The sequence below is a fragment of the Balaenoptera ricei genome, chromosome 9, assembly GCF_028023285.1.
Source record: "Balaenoptera ricei isolate mBalRic1 chromosome 9, mBalRic1.hap2, whole genome shotgun sequence".
Taxonomy (NCBI): Eukaryota; Metazoa; Chordata; class Mammalia; order Artiodactyla; family Balaenopteridae; genus Balaenoptera; species Balaenoptera ricei.
In genome coordinates, this window is record NC_082647.1 from 16,120,099 (window position 1) to 16,143,966 (window position 23,868).

The window sequence follows — 23,868 nt, forward strand, 5'->3', positions numbered from 1 at the left end:
AACTACGGGAATAGAGTAGGTAGAAAGGTGAGGGAGACCGCATAGGTTGGGTAAGAGAAAAAAGGAGCTGTCAGACTTCAGAATGCTGTTACCAGTTATATCTTCTCTATTTTTAAATGTACTTATGTCACCTTCTTTTTGTGGGTAGGCTAATGGGTACTGTTTTGCTTTTGTTGTTGTTTTGTTTGTGTGTTTTACTTTACTCTTGTCCTTGTGGGTCATGTTTGGCAAAAATGGCCAAACCTGCCTGTAACACCTGACCTTAATTCTAAGGTGTCTTCCAGTACCGCTCAGCGCTTAACAAATATAGTTTTATCAAGTAAATGAATGAATTGCATTAGGGAGGTCAGGTGAGATGGGGAGGAGGGGGAGTGGAGAGTGAGGAGTTACTCAGATCCAGCGACAAATAGATCTGGATAGAAATCCTAGCTCTGCCCTGCTGCTCTGAGTCTCAGGTTGCTCTGTAAAATGGTGATGATTGTATCTGCTTTTCAGAATTGGCAGGAGGATTAAAGTAGTTGACACATGTTAATATCCTCCCTCCTTCTCTCCTATCCCTGCTTATATTTCAGTGTCATTAAGTTGAATGAGCTAATTAGTAGTTTGGTTGGACTTTGGTTTCAACAAGGCCTTCTGTTTGGGATGGTTCTAACCCCGACACTGAGACTCTTCCACTTTCCCTGTCATTTTGCTGCTGTGTGTAATGTCCGTAGTCTCCCTAGGTCATGGGTGGGACCAGCTGAGTGTGACAAATCAAAGTAACTCATTCTGGAAAACATCTCACAGGCTGTGTCTTCTTACTGATGGGTCAGAAGCCTCATCCTTGTAATCGGGCATCACAGCGTCTGCTCGAAAGGATGCTGGCTACGTCCCTGGGTTTTGGAAGAAACTTGTAAGAAGAGTACAAGGGCAGTAGCTCTCTGCCCTATTTGAAGGAAACTTTCAGCTTTCTGTTGTTTTAAAAAAGAAAAAAGATGGCGAACGTGGTGACAGCCCTGTCTGTTTCATCTCTAGAAGATGCGAGCACTGGACAGTGGCCCATGCAGATGCTGATTTGCGGGCATCTGGGCGCTGTGAGCGAGATGAGAGTCGGTCCCCAGCACAGGTGGTTGGGGACCTCTGACTGTCTGTGCATTTGGATCTGGTGGGTAGACACCCCAGAGCACCGACACTGGACGCAAGCCTCAGACTGTGCTGGAACCCCCACCCCCACCCCCACCCCCTGCTTGCTGCCCCTGGTCTTCCAGCACGGCAGACTGACGCTCTGCAGCTCCAGATGGCGGCCGGGCTCGCAGAGGGAGCTGTGAGTGTGACAGCAAAGCCCAGAAGCCTAAGCCAGCCTTCCAAGCTGTTTGGGTGCCAGCCGTGAAGATGCCATCTCCGCAGCGCTTCTAAGGCCGCTCTCTACCAGAGGCGCCTCCCACCACCAAGATATTGAGGAGCTCATGAATCCAGATGGCTCGGGGAGAGCAGAGCCGTCAACAAAAATAGTTTTGAAAAAGCATCTTCTCAGACAGACTCTCTGCTCCTGACCCCCGAGCCAGTGGATGTGAGTGGAGGAAGGGGGTGGGGTGTTTCTGTGTGTGCAAGGGGTGTTGCCCATATGTGTCTGGCCAGATGGTCGGGAATGTCCATGAGATCGTCCAAGTGCACACACAGGACTGGGTCGAGCATGGGGCAGGCCCTCAGTTAGCCATTGTTATTATGACGGCTATCGTTATCATTGTAATTATTTGGCTTAGAGTGTTATCCGTATGCTTGAGGAGCTTGTAATACTGACCCTGCCCGCTTCATGCACTAGACAGAGTGATAAGATACGGAGCCCAGGGAGCTGCAGGGCTCTGCCACTCTCTCCTAGGTGACCCGGCATCAGCAGTACCATCGTCTATTTGCACAGTCTGCTTTAAAAAAAAATAAAATTGTGTTCTAGAGAGCACTGAAATCTTGTAAAAGCAGTATGGAATATTCTTCCTTAAAAATGGCTTGTGTGGGGCTTCCCTGGTGGCGCAGTGGTTGAGAATCTGCCTGCTAACGCAGGGGACACGGGTTCGAGCCCTGGTCTGGGAAGATCCCACGTGCCGCGGAGCAACTAGGCCCGTGAGCCACAATTACTGAGCCTGCGCGTCTGGAGCCTGTGCTCCGCAACAGGAGAGGCCGTGATAGTGAGAGGCCCGCGCACCGCGATGAAGAGTGGCCCCCGCTTGCTGCAACTAGAGAAAGCCCTCGCACAGAAACGAAGACCCAACACAGCCAAAAATAAAATAAATAAATTAATTAATTAATTAAAAAAAAAAAAACTGGGGGAAAGTAGGACAGTTCTCCCTCAAAAGGAGGTTTTAAAAAAAAAAAATGGCTTGTGATGGAATAAGTTTAGAAAACATTGGACACCTTTGATAATCAAACATGTATTCTGAAGCTCCAAGAAAGGCCTTAGGGATGCAGGATTTGCTCTCTGTTTGCTTGAGGGAAGGGATGATTGTTGAAAACCCATTATTTTCCCCACAGAACACCCGTTGTCATCTCGTGAGATCTCAATATTCAGTGGGAAACTATTTGAAAAATATCCACGCAATGCAGTTTTCCTCTTGTCAGTGTTGGTCAGTAACAACAACCCTTTGGGGTGGTCATTGGGGCAGTTTACTCCCACTTAAAGGAAACAAAAGTCAGAGAGACTTAATCACTACAGTGGGGCTTCTTCACTTTTCTGTCTCTTTATGCAGTTCTTTTGCCTTTGTTTTAAACTTTCATTAAGCCGTCTGTCTGTCTGTCTGTCTTATTTTATTTTTAGAGCTTGAGCCTCTGAGAATGGTTGTCACCTCTTCTGCAGTGATACTTTTAGACTGAGGCTGCATTTGTGTGTTTGTATGTGGGTGTGTGCTTGTGTGGAGCGGGTCTCTTCTTATTTAATATGAGTACGGTTCTGTCACTTAATAGAGATAGTTTGCATGTGATTCATTGTAGGGTTTACATATCACCTAGGCAATGCCCAGGTGTATAGAAGGGCTTTCCCTTCTTCCAGTGTCTCTCAGTGCTGGGCACCCAGAACAACAGATTCTAACCAACATTCTTATTGCTCAGAGGCCCCAATCTCGGCTGAAGCATTGTTTGCTTTAGCAGTTACCCAGAACTACTACTGACCCCAAGGTTGATATTGTCTGTTTTTTAGGAGATTTTTCTTATTGTTTTTCTTACCTCATGTGCCAGGCAGATACAGATTGCAGAAGGTAATGTTTTAAAGACAGAAGGAAATGGCAAAGCCTGCTTTGATGTCTTCATCCGAGGTGGTGTGTGGGCTTTGGAATCAAGTGACCCGGCTTTGAATCCAGGCTCTGGGATTTTCTAGCTGTGTGACGTCCGTCATTGTTTTAACCTCTTTAAGCCTCAGTTTCATATCTGTAAAATGTCGATAATACCTGCTGCTTATGGTTGTTGGAAACTTCAATGAGATAAAGCATATATAGCAATGAACCACATGGCCAGTCGCAAGCACTCAATAAAAATTGGTTACTCGGGTCATTCCTCCTTGAATAAAAGTGGTTCCAGAGGATGGTCAGAAGCTGAAACCCAACAGGCAGTGCCAGGGTATTAACTTTGGAGGGCCTTGTAATCATCCCCCTCTCTCTCACTGAATAAAAGAGAGGGTGAAACAACCAGCCCAGCTGTGCCCCTTCTCCATTCTCTCAATCTTTTCTAGTGCACATCACTTTCTAACCTTTAAAAAAAATCACTTCCTTACTTGTCTGTCTGTGTCCCTATTGGAACATGAGCTCCGTTTAGCTCGGGACTCTGCCTGTCTTGTGCTCTCCTGGATCCTCAGCACTGAGAACCGTGACTGCACTGAGTAGTTATCCTGCCCTTTTCCACAGAATGAATGAATGAGTTCAGTGATGTGATTCTTGAAAGACACACACACACAGACACCTGTCACCAGATCAACCCTGCCATTTAAGTATCATTACACTTAGAATCCAGGGCGTTTGAATTTCTGCCTTATTTTTAAGGCTCTTCACAGGGAGATTCCACATTCACTACTACAGGCTATTGCGGGGTTATAAGTCCTGTTTAGCCTGTGTCGTGCCCTTCTTATTTGATTCTCATGGAGGATAGAGACTGCTGTTGACCATTCTTGGCACAGGTGGTCATGGTAGGGTTGTCATAAGTCCATCCCCTTGGGGCTGTCATGAGACTAGATTATCTAAAGCAGTCATGTCGAACATCATGGTTACCTAGCTTTATCAATCCTGCTCCCCAAATCTATCACTAGTAAAATGAGAGGAAAGTAGTAAGATGTAATAGAAGGAGATGGCTTTGAGTCAGAAAGACCTAGGTTCTACTCCCGGCCAGTCTGTCCTGGGCAAGTTGCTCAATCTCATAGGGTCTCAGCTCCTTATCTATAAAGCAGGTGAATGATACCCACTTTGCATGGCTGAAGTGAGCTGTGTGTCTAGTGCACATAATGTATATATTATACTGCTAGCCTCCCGGTAAATATTCTGTCTGTGGTAATGATGTCCTCATTGAAAAATGGTACCAGTAGTTGTATGTATGTGAGTGAAAACCACATGGCCAATTGGAGATACAGTGTTGGGTGAACTATGATTGAAATGGTGGTCTTCTTGGGCCAGATTGGCTGAAAGACTTTGACTTAATTATGTCATCAACAGCTTGGGATGTTGGAAATGGCAGTAAAAGGATAGGTAATTTACCATGGTTTGATATGGCTTCTTAAGTAGACACAATCTTCCAGATTAAAGCAAATGTCTCTAAATCATTGCTTAGAGATCTTAAGCTGTGAACTTTAAAAAACCAACTTTATCTATTTCCACAAAGTAAACTGATAATGAGAACATATTAAGATTCATGCTGCAAGTAAGATGGCATATACAGTGCTATCACACTAGCAAGTATTAAAAGGCAAACTTTGGTTGGTGTTTCCTAGTTTACGTCAAGCTTCAGATCTCTGCTATGCCCTTGATATACTACCTTGGAACTAGACAATTAAGACAATGTTGAGACATCATTTCCTGTTGTCTCTATTATGACTTCTGTAATATGACCAGCCCATCCTCACTCATACCTATCTGCTGGAAAATTGTGAGTACACATGTGTTTGTGTGTGTAGGGCTCTAATTGTGTGAATATCTACTTATTACTGCCTGTATACTTGTAATCATATTTATATACATTTTTTGTACATATGGAAACACTTCAGTTAACCTACAATAGATACATGGCAGTAGGGGCTTCCCTGGTGGCGCAGTGGTTGAGAATCTGCCTGCCAATGCAGGGAACCCTGGTTCGAGCCCTGGTCTGGGAAGATCCCACATGCTGCGGAGCAACTGGACCCATGAGCCACAATCACTGAGCCTGCGCGTCTGGAGCCTGTGCTCCGCAACAAGAGAGGCCGCGATAGTGAGAGGCCCGCGCACCGCGATGAAGAGTGGCCCCCGCTTGCCACAACTAGAGAAAGCCCTCGCACAGAAACGAAGACCCAACACAGCCAAAAATAAATAAATAAATAAAATTAAAAGAAAAAAAAAGAAAATGCTCCCTATTTCACTTACAAAAAATAAAAAAGATACATGGCAGCTTTGATCTGAGATAACTTTGAAGAAACTATAAACATTGAACAGGGAGCAGCCATAAAAGCAGCTGAAAAGAACCAAAGCAGGAAGATAGCACATGATAAAGTTAAAGCTGTTGACTGGCCATGGTCAGAATCCGCTGACACCAAAGCTGAGAAGCACAGAGGAAACAAATGGGAAAAAAGAAATGAGGAAAAGACAAGCAGGCAGAAGAAAATACACAGTGAAACAAGAGATGAGAGTAACAAAGTACAGAGACAGTCAATAATAGTAGTCATGGAAATATGGCATGTGCTTGGGTAAGATGAGAAACAGCAGTGAGAAATAGAATTATGGATTTTTGAAGATTTCTTGAGGTTCATTAGTCTGAAATCCTTTATTAATGCATCATGGCCATGCAGGAGCGGGCAGAAGGAATGCCTAACCAGGGCAGCAATCTTGGACCAGTCAATGAGGGGCACTCGCAGCTTCTCACATCCTGGCTCTGGAGGCAGCCGTGTGTTAATATCCTTCCATTAAACCTGTACCAGCCAATACAGATTTAGCAGGCCATTCATCATCCTTTTCATAAGTAACAGCTGCAATGGATATTTTGTTTATGTCTCAATAACTGTACCTGAATTTTATGTAGATGTACAAAAGATAGTAGCTGTGTACACCAGTTACCCAATCAAGTTCCAAGAGGTAGACGTCTAAGAGTCCTGTGGTAGTTTTCTATTAAAGCCCATTAGAGAAGCCTTGTACCTATCGCTTTCTTCTCATTTAAAAAATGTACTAAAGTCACTGATATAAGCCACTTTTGAATCACTCTTAAAGAGAATGATTTGGTACGAATTTCAGTGTAAGGGTAAACTATTGAGATACAGGCATGCACCTCTTTTCCCCTCTTAAAATGAGCCTGTGCCATTCTGACCACCACTTCTTCCAATCCTAATCCAGTGGTCAAAACACAGTGAGGTGTCATTCTTTATAACCAGCCATCAATGTTAGCTTTGAATTAACACGGTAGCTACTAATGTGGTTCTTACTGAATCGTTTCTCCTGTGAGCCCTGATTGGCTGCTTTTCAGGATGAGGAGAGGTTCCCACGTGTTGTTCCCGTTCTCATATTCAGCTCACAACGTCCTTGCCCTTCCCTTAGCTTTCTGCTCTAAGATTTTGCTTTTTGTTCCCTTCAAATGAAAAATGTAAAATGTACTGGCTGTTGGGGAAATAGAAAGCTTTTATTTGTGTCCAAACAATGATGAACAGCGGCACTTTTCTCCTTCTCTCTGTGTCTCTGGGGAAGTTGTGGAGTAGACCCTTCTGTGCCTTAGCTCCGGTGGATCCTGCCTACCCCAGATACATGGGCACATCTGTGGTTCCTAAGGGGAGGTGTCTCTGGAAGCATAAACACTTCATATGCAAAGTGCTTCAGATAATGTGTTCCTTAGAACAGAACAAACTAAGCTGTTTGAAGAGCAGGTTAAGTGAGTTTTATTGCAGTACTTCGGAGGCAATCCCGACCATAACACAGCACGAGAGTGCGGTAGGTGTAGTCAGCTGGTGTACACACAGTCAGCAAGCTGACCGCGGAGTAGGAGTGAAGCCGTTCTTGGCTGTATCAGTTATTCTCCTGAAAGACATGAGGCCCAGGTGTGAGAAATCTGTGTTCACCTTTCCAGAGACCTGCGTATGATGGAAAGAGGGCCGTGCTCTGTCAGTTGATCACTCTTGCTTCTCTGCCTTGCCTTCTGTTCCATTCTCATCACTCCAATTCAGGCGCTCATTGCCTAATATGTGAATTTCCACTGTGAACTCTCATTACTTAATATCTTTTTTTTAAATTGAAGTATAGTTGGTTTACAATGTTGTGTTAGTTTCAGGTGCACAGCAAAGTGATTCAGTTATATATATATATATATATATATTCTTTTTCAGTCTTTTCCATTACAGGTTATTATAAGATATTGACTCTTGTTCCCTGTGCTATACGGTAGGTTCTTGTTGTTCATTACTTAATCCCTGTGTGACCTGGCCTGCCATCGTGATCTGGCCTCATCTCCGCCGAGTTCGCTCCACTCCAGTGACACTGGCTCCTGGTCACTCTGCAAACATCCCACAGCCCTCATGCCTCTGGGCTGTGCACTTGCTGTTCCTTTTGCCCGAAGTGCTTTCCCCCAAGATAACTACATGGCCGACTCCCTCACTTCCTCCTGGTGTTTCTTCTTCTTCTTTTTTTTTTAAAGTATTGCTTTGTAGCTCAGTTTTTTTTGTTTTTTTTTAAATTTATTTATTTATATTTTTTCCTGGCCATGCCATGCAGCATGTGGGATCTTAGTTCCCCAACCAGGGAACGAACCTGCACCCCCTGCCCTGGAAGCGTGGAGTCTTAACCACTGGGCCACCGGGCAAGTCCCCCTCCTGGTGTTTCTTAACATGTATCTTCTCAGTGAGAGCTTTCCTGGTCAACCTGTCCCAGCTTCAGCTCTCCCCTGGTCCTGATACTCCCTAGCCCCCATTCTCGCTTTAATTGTTCTCTTTAGCACTTATTTCTATCAGCCTATTATGTATCACACTTACCTATCTTGTTTATTGTCTGTCTCTCCCAGGAGAATGTAAGCTCCATGAGATAAAAACAATTTTTTTTTCAATGTTTTATTCACTACTGTATCCCCAGTGCCTGGGACAGTGAACGGCACTTAGTAGGTGCTCAGTATTTATTGGTTGACTGAATTAATATATCAATCATCTCATTTCCTTTTGTCTTCCTCCTCCTGCTTTCAGATAGTGCTGCATCCTGCCACCAGATTGAGTTATTATTTTTGGCCACATGAGTCTCAAAAATTATTAGTGCCCCATTGCCTATTAGGTTCAAATTTGTATTTCTCACTCTAGATTTAAGGGCTTTAGCAATCTTTTCCCAATCCACCTTTCTAGCCTAACCTGCATCGCCCAGCCGGGACTTCTGTTTGGGAAGGCTGGCCTGCGTGCTGGCCCCAATCCTTTGCAGTCCCACAACTTGCTACCCAACTAGATATTCCAGAGTCTTACTAGCCTGTAGACATAGGTGGGATCACATGAGCATCAGTAATGCAGACTTCCTGTTCTTAACTCCACCCATTTATGTAAGACCTCAGCCTTGTGCAAGATAGCCTTCCCGTCCGCTATCTCTAGAATTCCCCCGAAGACATCACATGTGTGGTCACAAAAATTGTTTAGCTGTACTCACCGTGAAGCCTCTACCCCGTTTTCCCTCTAGTATTTATGAAGGTCTTCTGTCCCTCAAACACCTATAGAATGCCTCTTTCTCTCTTCTTTTGGGATTGCCTATCCTGAAAATGCCTGTGTCCTAGGGGGGTTTTGTCTCAATTCCAAAGCCACCAGTTCTCCAGACTGGGGTTGGGCTGGGGGCTTACACTGAGGAGGAAGCCCTAGTCTGCAAGCCCTTTCACCTCTCCTCCCTCCCTCCCTCTCTCCCTCTCTCCCTCCCTCTCTCCCTCTCTCTCTCTCTCTCCTCCTCCCTCCCTCCCTCCCTCCTTTCCTCCCTCCCTCCCTCCCTGCCAGAATATCTCTTGAGCTCCTAATATGTGTCAGGCAGTGTTCCTGGTGTTGGATTAGGGCAGAATGGAAATACAGAGGAATCTCCATCTTCTTGTAACTCTATACTTTTTAACCCAGGGCCTCTCAGGAAAAGTTCTGCTTTGCCGTTTCTCTTTGAGACCCTCGTGACCCACAGCCAGTTTTCCCACTCCTCACCCTCCTCCACCTGACCCCCCGACCAGGCACACAGAGAAGCCTCCACGCTCCACCATTGAACATGGTGCCCAATGACTCATGCAGACGGACACCTGTGAGGCCCTGGCTCAGCGCCCCATCGGACACGCAAAAGCCAGCTCGGTTCCTTTGAGGAGGCATCAGTGCCTACTGTGTAAAGAGACGTTGGATCCTCTCCCTGCTGGAGTGTCTTCAATTTTCAAATATTACATCTTTTTAAGGCCCAATTCAAGACTTTGCTCTTTTTGGTGTTACATCCTTTTTTACTGAGTCAGCCTCTGGGGTTTTACCCTGCTCTAGATGACAGCTTTTATTGTCTGAGCTGTTCATTTAGCATTTAGCCATGCACGGTCTTCTCCTGTTAGTGACCTTTTCTTTCAAGTCCTCCGTGTCTCCTCAAGTGGCACGCCAGCTTCTCCCAGGAAGGACACAAGCTTCTTTCTCTTTATTTCCTGCACAGCACTCAGAATGCTGACGTTGTTCCAGCTGCATGTAAAGTCCACACGTGGGGCATCTCAGACCATCCTGATTCCCGAGAACTGGCGTGTGCAGATTTAGGCGCATCGGTGTGTAGTATTTGAGTGTTGCTGAGTATTTTCGTTACTTGTTTACGTGACCCCCCCCCTTCCCAACCCCTCAACCTCCTGTTGCTCCCTGCTCCTTTTTCTTTCGTATATTCTGAGATACTTCTGGCATCATTTAGCATCTAGGGCGGCGACGCTGTGGGGATATCTCAGAGGGATCCGGCCCTCACTGAGCCCTGGCTGGAGGACACGTGGTACAAACACCTGGGGCCCTGACAAATGAAGGCCTTGACTCTGGGCAGCAGTACCCAGGCTGAGGGTTTCACCCAGAGTGAGGGGTCCCTGCAGGAGACCCTCGGAGGAGAGCTCTGAGGTTCCCCCCTGCACCCCGCCCCCGGGCACAGGTTCCTCCTGACGTGTGGCATCTCTGCTCCCCGGTCTGGGCTCTTGAAATCCTGCCGTCTCGGAGAGACTTACTTACACGGTGAGGAGCCACGCTAGGGACGTGCTGGCGCTTCAGCTAGCCACGCTCTTGGTTTGTCCAAAACGTCCTGTATTCTGTTTGAGGAAAAGAGGCGCCGGCGTGAGTGGCGATGGAGTCTCTGTTTTGGCCCTGAAACCACATTAATGGAACTTCCAGATAATGTCAGTCTTCTTTTTCCCCAATAGCAATTTACAGATTGCATCCTAGACGCCCCAGAGGAGTAGAACTTGCCGAGTATGCTTGTCATTTCTTCTAATTAGGTTTTTAAATAAATCAAAGAACTCTTGTTTTCATTTACCTAGGATTATACAGCAGCAATGTTCTCGTTGGTGTTGCCCGTAGGGGCAATCCCCACTGAAAGGACGCTGAATTCCTGGCACTCTGAAGGCTTAGGAAGCTTCCTTCCCTGCACTTTACCGAGCAGTCCTTTCACCCCACCCTTGGAGAGGAAGACAAGGATAGCCTTGCCTGGGCCCTGTTGCCCCGTCTCCCCCTTCCATCACGGTGCCCCTGTAGACTGAGCTTTGTGTCCAGAAGGGGGGATAACATTCTTCTTGCCCCACTTGCTGTTTCTCCTTTGCCTGACTCCCAGCGCTCAGTTTCTATTTCTCACCATGATTCTTCTGACGTGGGAAAGGTGAGGAGGCTGAGAATTACTGGGAAGAAGACAGCGGAGGGGGGAGCCTGAGTTAGGAAGCTCATCCCACCAGCCTCATCCAGCCCTCTTTTCCTGACTTTTCACCACTCGGCGCTCCATCCTTTCCTTCCCCTAGTGCCTTCTGTGCCCCCTTCCCCACTCCCAGGATGGTTGGGTTCCTGCCTGGAGCCCCTTCCCTGGCCATGCATCCTTTTGTCACTGTGGCCTTATGATAAGGGCGGGGCTGATGGAAGCAGTGCTTCCTTGCACTGGGTCTGTGAGCCCATGTCTGGGAACTCTGTCTGCAGTGAGATGCTGCCAGGCCCACACTTCTGCGTGACCAGCAGCAGGCTCTGGCCCTGAGGTCTCCTGAGACAGGAGGCTGAGAGAGGGTTGCCATGTCGCCTCTGGAGACTAAATATTTCCTCCTACTTCTCCGCTTCTGATCTCTGGTGATTAAACCTGTGTGTGTGTGTGCGTGTGTGTGTGTGTGTGTTGGGGGGAGGGTGGTGTCCTTAAGAATACAGTGGGAGAGATGGGGTCAGAGGCAGGATAACTTGACCATCTTCAGGGAAAAATGAGATTTGGTGTGTGCTTATTGGGAAGGGGCTCAGCCAGCCTTGTTGTACATGCTTCTTGGGGTCAAACTTCAGACTATTAGGGGTGGCATTCAATTTAAGTTTCCTTGGGCAGCAAGGAGGCCATGACCTGTCAGAAATCATAAACCTGTGAAACTAGGTTTCCCTTTCTTTCTCCTACCCTTTCCTTCCCTCCCTCTCTTCTTTCTCTCTCTTTCTATCAAACGTTGTTAACTACTACCAGATATTCATTGCTACTTAGCAGAAATCACATCTCTTGTTCAAAGGAAGAACATATAGCTTGCTTGGTGGTACATATGGATCAGGGACTTATGACCAAAGGAAGTGGGTAGGTGGGATAGGATTAGATATTAAACTGTTTCTCAGGGACAATTATATACTTTCTGCCACTGCTTGCCTCTGGTCCTTTTGTCCCCGCTCCAGCTTCCATCCCCAGAGCCAGTGGTCTAAGGCTGTGACAGTTTTACTTCCATACTTGATATGAGCTGAAGTTTGGTGAGGAACTGTCACTGGTTGGAATGCCAACAGTGCCCACAGCACGGGAAACATATAGGGCCAAGTCAGAACTTTGAGTGTGTTCTCTTACAGTTACTGTTAGGTCTGCTGGTTAGGTTACGCCCACCATCCTAAAGCATAGCATATCATTCATTGTGTCATTATTGTATAGGTAAATTATGATCGGAGTATAATGGGATATAATCTATGTTATAGCCTATGTTGTCTTAGTTTTCACAGATGTGCCCCCTCCACTAGTTTTTACAGATGTGACACACACACACACACACACACAATTACAAATTAATGGATTTCCTTTGACAAAATCAGGAAACCCTTAGTAAGGACACTGAGGTTACTTGATATTTGAAGCAGTAAGCCTAATTGGCCTTTAAATTCATGGATGAGAGTGAATTATTAAACTTTTATAATGTTAATTTTTAAGCATGTTTGGGTCCCAGGCCATATTTATTTTTAAAATTGTATCTTTGTGCTAGGTTCTATAACAGCTATGTCCCGATATGAAGAATAACAACTAACCTGCTGACTTAATTTTAATGACTTTTCTTGCTTTATCATTTTTCATAGCGAAGGAAGTATTGACTTAAGAGTTTTTAAAGAAAAAGTGAGTAGTTACAGTATTGAGAATGTCTAGATTCCTGTGTTTTATCTTTATATTTAGTTTAAATCTTGCAAATAAAAATTGGAACATAACCAAGCATGAACTGAGCAGTTTCTGCCCAGAAGCTTATTATCCAGCTGCTTCAAATAACTTTAACTAATTAAAGCATAGTCATAAAACCAAGAAGTCAGCAGTTGAGACTTCTGGTGCATTGGAGCAGTTTTCATCAGTTGAGAAACTAAAATCCATGTATTTTTCTACTATGGAAAAAGACCTGAGGCCTTCATTCAGAATTTATTCACTTAATTTTGCATGTGATTATAGACCTTAATTATCTGATTTATCAGATTATAAGCTGTTTAGAAGCTGTCATTTAAGAAATTGAGGGCAACTGAAGTCAGGCACAATAACATTGAAAGGCTATCTAGCCTGATAGAAAGACAGGAGGCAGAAAAATGACTGTTCTTTGTAGTAAAATACATCACGTTGTAGTGATTATAAAGAAAAATTCAGATTATGGTTTTATATATTCTGCCTCAGAAGGCATAGAAGCATGCCTTATGAGGGCCTTTGAAAATTTAACATTGTTTAAATAAAATTAGTTTTATAACGTAAAGCACTTTTCTTCATATATTATCATCTGTAGAACATTGCACTTGAATTATTACACATGAATGATATCAGTGTAGATACATGTTACCCTAGGAAGCTGAGAGAGGGCAGTCTTAAGCCACAGGTTCTCAAACTCTTCCAGGCAAGATCCCTATTCAAAGGAGATTCTGACTCGGAATCCAGATGGAAAACAAGGCGAGGAAGGGGTATTCTGGCTTCAGCGAGGGCACATTTGTCCCTTCCCACCATCCCCAGTGACTCCGTAGGAGCCTCATGGAGCCCTTGGAGCTCTGCAGACCCCAATGCAGAGCACACGGTCAGGCACAAGGCTAGAGCAGGGCAGGAGTTACTGGTAAGGAAGGAGGTTGGGGCTTCCCTGGTGGCGCAGTGGTTGAGAATCTGCCTGCCAATGCAGGGGACACAGGTTCGAGCCCTGGTCTGGGAAGATCCCACATGCCGCGGAGCTACTAGGCCCGTGTGCCACAACTACTGAGCCTGCGCGTCTGGAGCCTGTGCCCCGCAACGGGAGAGGCCACGATAGTGAGAGGCCCGTGCACTGCGATGAAGAGTGGCCCCCGCTTGCCACAACTAGAGAAAGCCCTCGCACAGAAACGAAGACCCAACACAGCCAAAAATAAATAAATAAATAAATTAAATTAAAAAAAAAAAAGTAAAAAGAATCACTCTCACAGAAAACAAAAAAAAAATTAAAAAAATAAAAATAAAAATAAAAAATAAAAAAAGGAAGGAGGTTTTTCAGGCGGCCTTAAATAAGCCCATCAGTGGTTGCTACCGTGAGAGTGTTGCTTTGCTTGCCTGCAGTGAAATCTGCTAGGGGTTTAGTGGATAATAAGTAGAATGAAATCAACTCCTGAGCACCAACCATGATAACTCTTGAGCCACAGGACTCACTCGGGAGCCCCACGCATTTGCTGCGGGTGGTGCTAAAGCCGTGATCCCCACCAGGAGATCCAGAACAAACCGGAGAGCTACAGTAGTTTGCTTCTCATGGGCACGTAGCTCACGAAAATTTGCAAACCTAGAATTTTATTATTGTTGCCTTGAGCGTTGCTGCCATTGCTGGTGCTGCTACTGGTACTTGTCACTCTTCTTGTTCTCCCTCCCCATCTCCCACCCCTTCCCCTTCCTCCCCACCTGCCCCCGCTTTCTTTTTAGTAGTAGAGCCAAGACACTTTTCAATAGTGTGGCTAGATGCTTGGGTTTCCCTTATCCTCCTTTTTGGCAAAATCAATTGATTGCCAAGCTTACATAAGGTTACCGACCATGTTCTTTCCTCAGGCAGAGGAAAGCCAAGAGTGATGAAAGCGTTTGCAAGCAGGGTACCTAAACCTTAGTCAGTGGGTATCAAGACGACGCGTGTCGTTGCTGCGGTACTGACTGCAGGGTTCTGGATGCTTGGTTGGTGGCTGGTGGCACCGTGGAGACTCCGTGTTGAAGGGGTAGAACCACCAAGGAGGCGGGAGGCTACAGTTTCTTTCCTGATTCTGCGCCTTCCAAGGTGCTGGTTTGCAGTCCTTCCAGGCTCCTTGGTAGCAGCCACACCTCAATTTTTGGCTTAAAAATCCTGTCTCAGTAGGGGAAGCCGGTCCTCAGTAGGGGAAGCCGGTCCTCAGTAGGGGAAGCCGGTCCTCAGTAGGGGAAGCTGAGTCTTGTATCTTTCTTAAGGACAGGGACTTTGGGCCTTTCACACTCGGATGCTTTGATGGGCTGGGTCACAGATTGGCTTTGTTATAATAAGTTTCTTTCAGTGCTCAGACCCCCAAATTATTCCTGCAGATCCGCCTTTTAGCCTGTTCTCCATAGAGAGGCCTGAGGATTTCTAGCTCAGATTTTACATGGCACCGTCAGCATTGAATCGAGATTTCCACCCCTTTCTCTCTCTCCCTGCTGCTTGTTTGTTATTGTTAGAAAACAGATGAACCTCAGAGAATATTTTTATTGTGAATTTTAACTGGTACTGACTGTCAGGGAGGCCAAACTGTGTATGCTTTTAAGCATGAGCCTGGTATTAGATTAATTGGCCCTGCTGTGCTCTAATTATATGGCCTTGGGCACATCCCTTGCTGGGCCTCAGTTTTCTCATCTGTAAAATGGCAGTAAGAATAGTATCTATTTCTTAGGGTGGTGAGGATTAAATGAGTTACTATCTGTGAGGTGCTTACAAGAATACCTGGCACATAGAAAGTGCTAAATTCATCTTAGCTGCTTTTGCTGTTATTGGGCTGCTGCTGCTATGATGATGGTGATGATGGTGATAAGGCTGGTGACTTGTAAAAGTTAAATTTGTCTTCTTACTTTCCAGAAGATTTGGGCAGAAACCAAGTAGCTTTGTATAGATTTGTGCCGGGAATAAAAGTCCAAGGGGATGGCCCCTTGAAATGTAGACTGTTTGGCTGTAGGGAAACAATGCTTGTTTTGAACCTAGACCTGTGTTGGAATGTTGGCCCTACCCCTTAACTATTAGAGTAAATGTGAAAAAAAATAGGATAATAATGCCTACAATGTTAGGTTATGAAACTAAGAAAAAAACAGAATAAAGAGCTTGGTTCACAGTATATACTCAGCATACAGCAGCTAGTATAATTCTATTTTAAAGAGAAAATCTTAGGCCACCCTCAGTCATGGATATGAAGTTACTTGGTAGGTCAGAGTACTATTGCTGAAGTTTGTCCGATTATTGAATGTTTATGATGAGTTTTAAATTGGTTTACGTTTGCTTCATTTATGTATACTCTCTTTACTACCAGGGAGCTCTTCAGAACAGACTGTTAACATTTCTTCTTGTCTTTTGAATTGTCTGTTGTAGAAATCAGCTCTCAGGAGGAAGTGTGCGGTCTGTAAGATCGTCGTCCACACCGCCTGCATCGAACAGCTAGAAAAGGTGAGACAGCGCCACCTGCTGCTATTTTTGCTACCCTGCAAGTGTTTGGACTTCAAAGACCAGGTGTCCGTTTCCATTTTCAACTTTTGGAAAACAATGCTCTTTTAAAGACCTGGAAGTCCAACATTATTACCAGATTAATAATGAAAGGATGGAAGGACAATGCTTAAGTTTCATTCACTTTATTGTTTGCTGAGGTATAATTTGATATCATTTTATGTTGATTCTTAGGAAAAGGAATAATAAGGTTAGAGAGAAAAGCCTCACGTGTACTAATTTTCTTCACAATAACAAGCGTTGTTAGTCACCCATGGGATTTTCCACAAGATGTTTCGTATTAAAGAAAAAAAATTCCATAGCTCTTTAAAATCACTGTTTAGACATGTCTGACCTTTGTAAGTTTACTTCTTTCTAAATTGGCTACAAGGGAGAGAGCCCGGCCAGAAGCTCAGTTCCTTGCTTTGAGCAGCGTTCCTGCTTACACAGCATTAATGTGTGGGAGGGGCTGGAAGCGACATTCTGGTGGTGTCTTTCCTCCAGAGGAAGTGGATTCTGCAGAGTCCATTTATCTGTCATCGGGGCCAAGGGAAAGTCTCCAGCAGTGAGTTCTTTGCTGTCCTCTTTCTTCCATGTCTCCTGCTCCTTTTCCACGTGGGATTCTCTGTGCATTATCTCTCTTGAGCTGCCATGTGTAAATGTATTGAAATATTTTAGTCCCCTGTGATATTCATTTAGTTTTACTGACACATTATCAATTGTTGCCAACTGATATTTTGTGGGAATGACTAGTAATATTTTACAATAATTTTATTTTTTGCTTTCCCAACTCCATTTACTCATTTCCTGCTTCATTTCTACACTTCTTTCACCTTATCAAGTAGCTAAAGAAGATGTAAATGTACAGGGAGACCTCCCCATCTAAAAGTAAGGGAGTGCTGAATGCTTGAAGAATAATTTTGTGTATTTTTGTGAATCATCTTCATCATATTAAAAATTTCTCAAGTTTGTATTTTCCTACTTTTAAAATCTAAAACACAGCTGGATGATTTCAGCTGCCATATATTTTTCTTCTGCCTCTTTATTATCTCAGTTTCTCAAATTTATGGCATAAGAGCATTACTGTCTAAAGATACTTTGATTTCATCAGTGAGACTGAAGAGTCATGAATTAGAGATAACAGGATCACTTGGGATTATCTAAGGTGATGATTTCAAAAGACTAAGAATAGTGTAAGACTATGTTCCTTATTCTTTGAGGTTTTTTTTTTTCTTCTGTAGTCTCAATACCTGTCACTGTTGGTTTTTTCAGGTAACTCATTCTAGTCAAGTGCTTATCTCTAATATAATACACTTTTCTTTTTAAATGACAGATTAATTTCAGATGTAAACCAACATTTCGAGAAGGGGGCTCAAGATCACCGAGAGAAGTAAGTATATCAGAGCTCTAGTTCAAATACCACCTTTTATTTCCCATTGATTCATTGGATTCGTAGATATTCACTAGGGATTAAAAAAAGATAAAGTCCATCTCCCTCTATTCGACATCAGTTTCTTTTCGATACATCAACACATACAATCAATAAAATCCCCAAGTCTCTTCAGTGTGTGTCTACTGCCCTTTCTTCTTCTCACAGAATGTATTGGGGAGCTAAGGTCTTATTGAATGGAACTAGAAAGTAGGGGGAGGGGGAGGGGGAGGTGGTAGAATTGAAAAGGTAAGAAAGAAATAACATTTTATTGACTCTTGGTCCATTTTAATTCCTGGAAGAGGTGGCAACTAAACTGAGACCCAAAGGGATGATCTAAGTGAAGGGCGGGGGGTTAGCTAGGAGGTGAGTCACAGCCTTTGAGACAGAACACAGGCACACAAGCACAAAAGTGAGAGGATATATGAGGAAGGCGTGAGACCTGAGAGATAAGCAGGCGCTAGACCATGAAGGCCCTTGTTAACAAGGCTGCAAGTTGAATGTCTCATCATCATAGTAATTAGAGGGGGCATTAAACTGTTATAAGCAGAATATATTATTCTGGCTACAGTGTGGAGGGAATGCCATATAGTTCAAGCAATATTGGAAGCGTGGAGAAAAAAATAGAGGAACTGTTCTCCTAATCTAGGCAAGAGATAATGGTGATCTGAACTAAGAGTAATACTGAGATGGAGAAAACTGGAGAATATGAATTTGAAGGAAACAGAATTGACAGGATATAGTAATTGATTGGATTTTGGACGCAAAGACAGGGGAGCTTGGAATAAACAAGGGTTCTTCTCTGAAAAAGCAATTAGATGTTGGCAAATGAGTTGCTCTGAGGATGGGGTAGGGAAGTAATGAGTTCAGTTGTAGAACTCTCAAGTTGGAGGTGTCCTGAGGCCCCAACTGGGGATGCCCAACAGAAGGATGAGTGGGTAGACAAGTTTGGAGCTTATGAGGAAGATTGGGCACTAGAGGTTAGACATTGGTGAATTGTCAGCATATTGAGATAGTAATTAAAGCTACGAGAATAGATGAATGAATGGAATAGGAATAGAAGACGTCTGAGTACAGAGGTGTTAATGACAGTTAATGAAAAAAGGCACTGTGAAGAAGAATGATCTCACTGTTACTGACTAATACAAGGAGATTGGGAGAAAACATGGAGAGAGAAGAGGCTGGCAGTGGAGGTTTGGAGAGAGGTGAAAATATCAAGAGTTGTCCCTGTCAACTGTCCTCTCCCACTGTGCTTGTCTATTGTGTCAGCAAGAGGAAAGTTATGGGTCATATGTAGGGTGAGGAAATCTAAGAAAAATGATAAGGTTGTTTTACCCTCCGTGTCACCCAAGTGCGCTATAGCAATGGCCAGGAGATAACTCAGTGATAGCTCAGATGAAGGAGAAATTTTATTTAGGACAGTAGAAGCAACCATTTTGAGTTTTTAAGATGGACTATATGAATTTCTAACCAGGGAATCCATATGTCTACCTTTGGTTCCCTGTCCTTGAATCTCTCTTTTTCTCTCTGGATAGATAATTGTAATTGTATGTGCAGTTTTCTAATGCAAGGATTTTTTGGGTGTGTTTCCAGCAGCTGTTATTATTTCTCTTCCATGAAGCCAGGCCCTTTATAAGTGTTTTCAGTGCCTTCCCTTGTCTTCATATCAAGGACTTGCTATTTCTTCCATTCCTACATTTTCAACTCCCCACCTTCCTACTAGATTATTTCCATCAACATAAACATGCTCTGACAGCTCCCATCTTAAAAAACAAACAAACAAAAATAGTCCTTAACCACAAACTGTGTCTTAACTGTGGCTCTGATTCTCAGCATCGTGTTCAGTGCTAAACTTCCAGAAAGTGTTAACTACGTAAATTGTTTCCAGCGTGTCCCCTCCTAGGCATTTTAACCTGTTCTGATCTGATTTTTACTCTACCTGTTCATGAAATTGCTTTTTTAATGTTGCCAATATCTCCTTAATGCCAAATCCATTAGAAATTTTTCTGTTCTTATTCAGTCTTGCAAATGTGTTCAAACTACTTAGTATTTCATCCTTCTTGAAATGCCCTCCTGTCATGACATCTTTCCTAATGTTCCTCTTATTTCACTGTGTAGTCCTTTCATTGCTCACTCCCTAGTATTCGTTGGGCTTAGTACTGGACCATGTTCTGCCTACTGTTGTTGGGAGAGCTCATGCAATCCCTTGGCTTTACATATCATGTCTGGGCTGACAACAGCTAGCTTTCCATTTCCAGCCCACACTTGGAGTTCCATTTGATATGCCCACTGAATGTATCACAGTCATCTCAAATAGAATACATTACAAACTAAACTCTTTATTTCCATCACCATAAAAACAATTTTTTTCAATTCTTTTGTACCTCAGAAAATGAGGTGACTATTGGCCCAGCTCCTTGATCGAGAAAATGGGTGAGGGGGGGTCATAATGATTACTTTTCTCAGGTACTCCTCACAGCTAATTCATTTGCCAGCCCTATCAATTTTATTCATAAAATATATTTCAAACCATCCATTTATCTCCATTTCTGTTGTCAGCACCTTAGACTAAGACACCATGATCTCTCACTTTTGACCACTACAATAGGTTCTCCAGAATTCTTTAGTTTCCCTCTTCAATCCACCGTAATTTAAGAGACTCATCTTTAAAAATGAATGTTGGATTATATCATTTTCCAGCTTAAAACTCGTCAGTGGTTTCCATATCATTTAGAGAAAACCATACCCTTGGCTTTGCATGAAAAGTCAAAAGTGCTGCGAAGGCTGGACCCAGCCTACCTCTTCCAACCCATCCAGCTACCACATGGATTTTCTTTCAGTTCTTGAGGCATGCATCAAGATATTCCTCACCTTCTGATATTTGTGTGTTTCATTGCTGTACTGGAAATCTCTTTGCATGGCTAGCTGTTTCTTATAGTTAGACCTCAGTTCAAATATCAGCCCCTCAGAGGTCTTCCTTGATGACCACCTCTAAGTAGGTTAGTAGGTTGCACATTGTTCTTTATCAAAGCACCTTGTTCTACCCTTCAGAGCACTTTGTATGTCATAATTATTTATTACTCATTTGCTTGTTTGTTGCTATCCTCCTATAGTGTAAGCTTTGGGAGATTACTCGTGGAATTTGTCCCAACCTCATTGTACCAGTCAGGATGCAGAAGATGTGATCAATGAATATCTATTTATAAAGGGGCTAACTTCTCCCCAAGTGTCTAAGAACTCTTGGTCTAAGAGGACAGTTTGGAGATGATACTTATGACAGATTATGACCCATGGAGATTCTTAATTAAGAGGCCTTAGGTAGTTTACTTAATGGAAATGAAAGAAGCAATCACTTTAGAATTAGTTTGACCTGGGTTCAAAGGACACCTCTGCTTCTTTTCCCCTCGATGGTGTCTCTAGGGCTGGGCTCTGGAACAGGGCTGTTAATCACTGTGCCCTAGGCTTTCTGGGGTGCCTGATACATGGAAATGTTTTAATGAATATTGTTTGGACTCCTCTAAGTTGAATCCTTCTGGCTGGACCTCAGTTTTCTTAGAGATAAGCTGCATGGATTGGGCTATAATTTCTAAGATCCTTTCAGAAGCTCTGTGAATAATACTGTGAATTAAACTGGCTGTTTTTGAAAATAATTGAACAACTGTGTTATGCATTTCTGCTAACAATAGTGACTATAAACCCTGCAATCATGGATAACCGAGATTTTAACACCCATAAGTAATAGCCCTTTCCTTACCCAGTATTTGAAGATGCTATATGAATAATTCAGATTATTGATGAACAATAAAAAGATGTTATGGTGTCAGCAGCCTTGCTTTGCTAGCTTAACAGCAGTGAATCAACACTCATATTTGCAATGTGAAGATCCTGAGTCTAATTTCATTTCAATAATTTGGGAGATATAAATAGTAGTCAAAAGGAAATAGTGTGAAAAATTTAAGTGCTTGGGAAAGAAGGATGATAAAACAGCAGTGATTCTATAAAAATGGTTTTTTCCCCCTAATTGATAAAGACAATGGATGATCCTCCAAAATGATAACTACACAATATAATTGTCAAAGAAATTAGGTTGAGAATTTCATTCAATTCAGCACACATTTATTGGCTTTTACTTTGTTCCAGCTATGTTTAAGCAGCAATAGAAGAAATTTATATCAGGCCTAAGAAGACCTCTGAATAGATGGATACTTGACATCTCAAATCAGGGCCATAGATTAGAGACAATTACTCAGTTTCTATAGTAGTGCTTTTGTTTGAGTTATTTTATCTGGGCCTTAATTTCCTACCTATTTCCTAGGAAGGATGATATTAAAAATATTTATTTAACAACTTGCAGAGTCATAAATATTTAAATAAACAATTTAAAAATGTTCTCTTTTATTCCTTAAATAAACTAAACTACATGGTATTATAAAAATGTTCTCTTTTATTCCTTAAATAAACTAAACTACATGGTATTATAAAAATGTTCTCTTTTATTCCTTAAATAAATTAAACTACATGGTATTATAAAAATGTTCTCTTTTATTCCTTAAATAAACTAAACTACATGGTATTATAAACCTGCTTACCAAACGGTGTATGTTGCAGCAGAAATGATTCATCGTCAGTCTTATAATTTCTAAATAATTGTTGATTTGTGGAAACTGCTGGTTTAATCTTTTGATTAGAGCTGTCAAATAATTAGCTAAATAATTCCATGAGTCAGCCATGATTTCTCATAGGTAATTGCATCAAATTCTTCCAATGTTTCCCTCCCTAAATTCTTAAATTGAGAGTCATTAGGTGATTTATAATCTCAATAAGCAGAGAATTTCTCTTAACATCAATGATACTGTTCATTCTCCCTCAGCTTCTGCTAAACTAACAGCAATTATAGTAAATTTTTCTATCTGTCATAATACTGCCTGACATTTTGATGTATTCAATATTTCCACTACTGACTGTCATTGAAATCATTTATTGAAGGATCTTGAACCTGATCTTTCAGAGCAGAGGAGAGGCGCTGCAACACAGTGCTGCCAGCCTGCCTGGGTCTGAATCCTTGCTCTGCCCCGACATTTGAAGTCACCACTCTATACCTTAGTTTTGTCATCTGTAAAATGAGGGCGATAATGATAATTCAAGTCAAACCCTCTGATAACATGCCCTACAATGATGTGAACTAGGGTAGAGTACAACTAGCAGTTGGCCCCAGGCCTCCCCAGCCCTTATTCTTAAACAGGCAGTGGGCTAAAGTGCTTCTCACTTGAGTGGGTGGAAAGCTGGAGTGGTCCACTTCATCTGTGAAGTACAGAGATGGAGGGTCCAATATCATCATCCCCAGTAGAGTTTTTTCACTGACCTGAAGGTATGGATGCTGATAACTGAGCAGGTTTCTGGACTTGCAGCCATAGGCCCCCAAAATTGTTTATATTGATATTTAAGCTTGGACAGACAACTGGCATCAGTGGGGCACAGCCTGGTCTTCTGAGTTTGTGGGAGAACCCAATGGCATCGCCCAAGTAACATGATTTATTTTCAGAAGAGAGCTCCAGAATCTTGGAGACCTGTTATGCCCAAAATTAACATTCTAGTTGCTTAATAATGAGGAGGTAGGAGTGGGCTCCAGTGTTGGGGGGCGGCGGGGGGGGGGGCGTATGGCATCCAGGGAGGAGCCGGGGGATGGTAGGGGCACTAAACTGCAATTTATCAACCAATATAGAAATATTTCAATATTTTACCAACTCGGGGTTTTACTAGTTCTTATCAACTAAACAGCACCTATACTCATGAAAATTCTCATGAAAATTAAAATTATTATTACATGTAAGGCATTTAAAAAAGTGCCTGACAGTGTTAGTAGTCAAGAAATGTTAACTGTTATTATTAGCTTCTTTCTGAGAACAATGTAAGAATTGTGTCCTTGTTTCATTAAACTGCCACAGTGCGAAAAGCCAGATAAAAACTAGACTAATTAGTGGGACCATTATGTTTTTTTATATCTTATTATAGTTAAAAGACCATTATTCCTCCAGGATCTTTGTTTAGTTTTAATTTAACTTGGTTTGACGTTAGGAAGAGAAATAGAGGTGGCACTTTGGAATTGATAATGCTAATGCTTGTTAGAGGTATCTTTGTCACTCTGAATTTCATGCCTTGATATAACATTTTTTTTTCTCGACACTGAT

The 23,868-nt window shown here is 42.9% G+C and overlaps 1 protein-coding gene across 8 annotated transcripts in view; it reads left to right on the forward strand.

Moving 5' to 3' along the window:
* DGKI (diacylglycerol kinase iota) overlaps nt 1–23,868 on the forward strand; it is a 468,554-nt gene that overhangs the window by 183,356 nt on the left and 261,330 nt on the right. For 6 of the 8 annotated variants that reach the window (XM_059933287.1, XM_059933288.1, XM_059933290.1 and 3 more), the window contains exons 4-5: nt 16,141–16,215; nt 17,585–17,641. In XM_059933287.1, coding sequence (XP_059789270.1) covers nt 16,141–16,215; nt 17,585–17,641 — 132 coding nt within the window. Of the gene's footprint in view, nt 1–16,140; nt 16,216–16,798; nt 16,817–17,584; nt 17,642–23,868 lie in introns of those variants that run through there. The other 2 variants (XM_059933295.1, XM_059933296.1) reach the window with 1 other exon arrangement.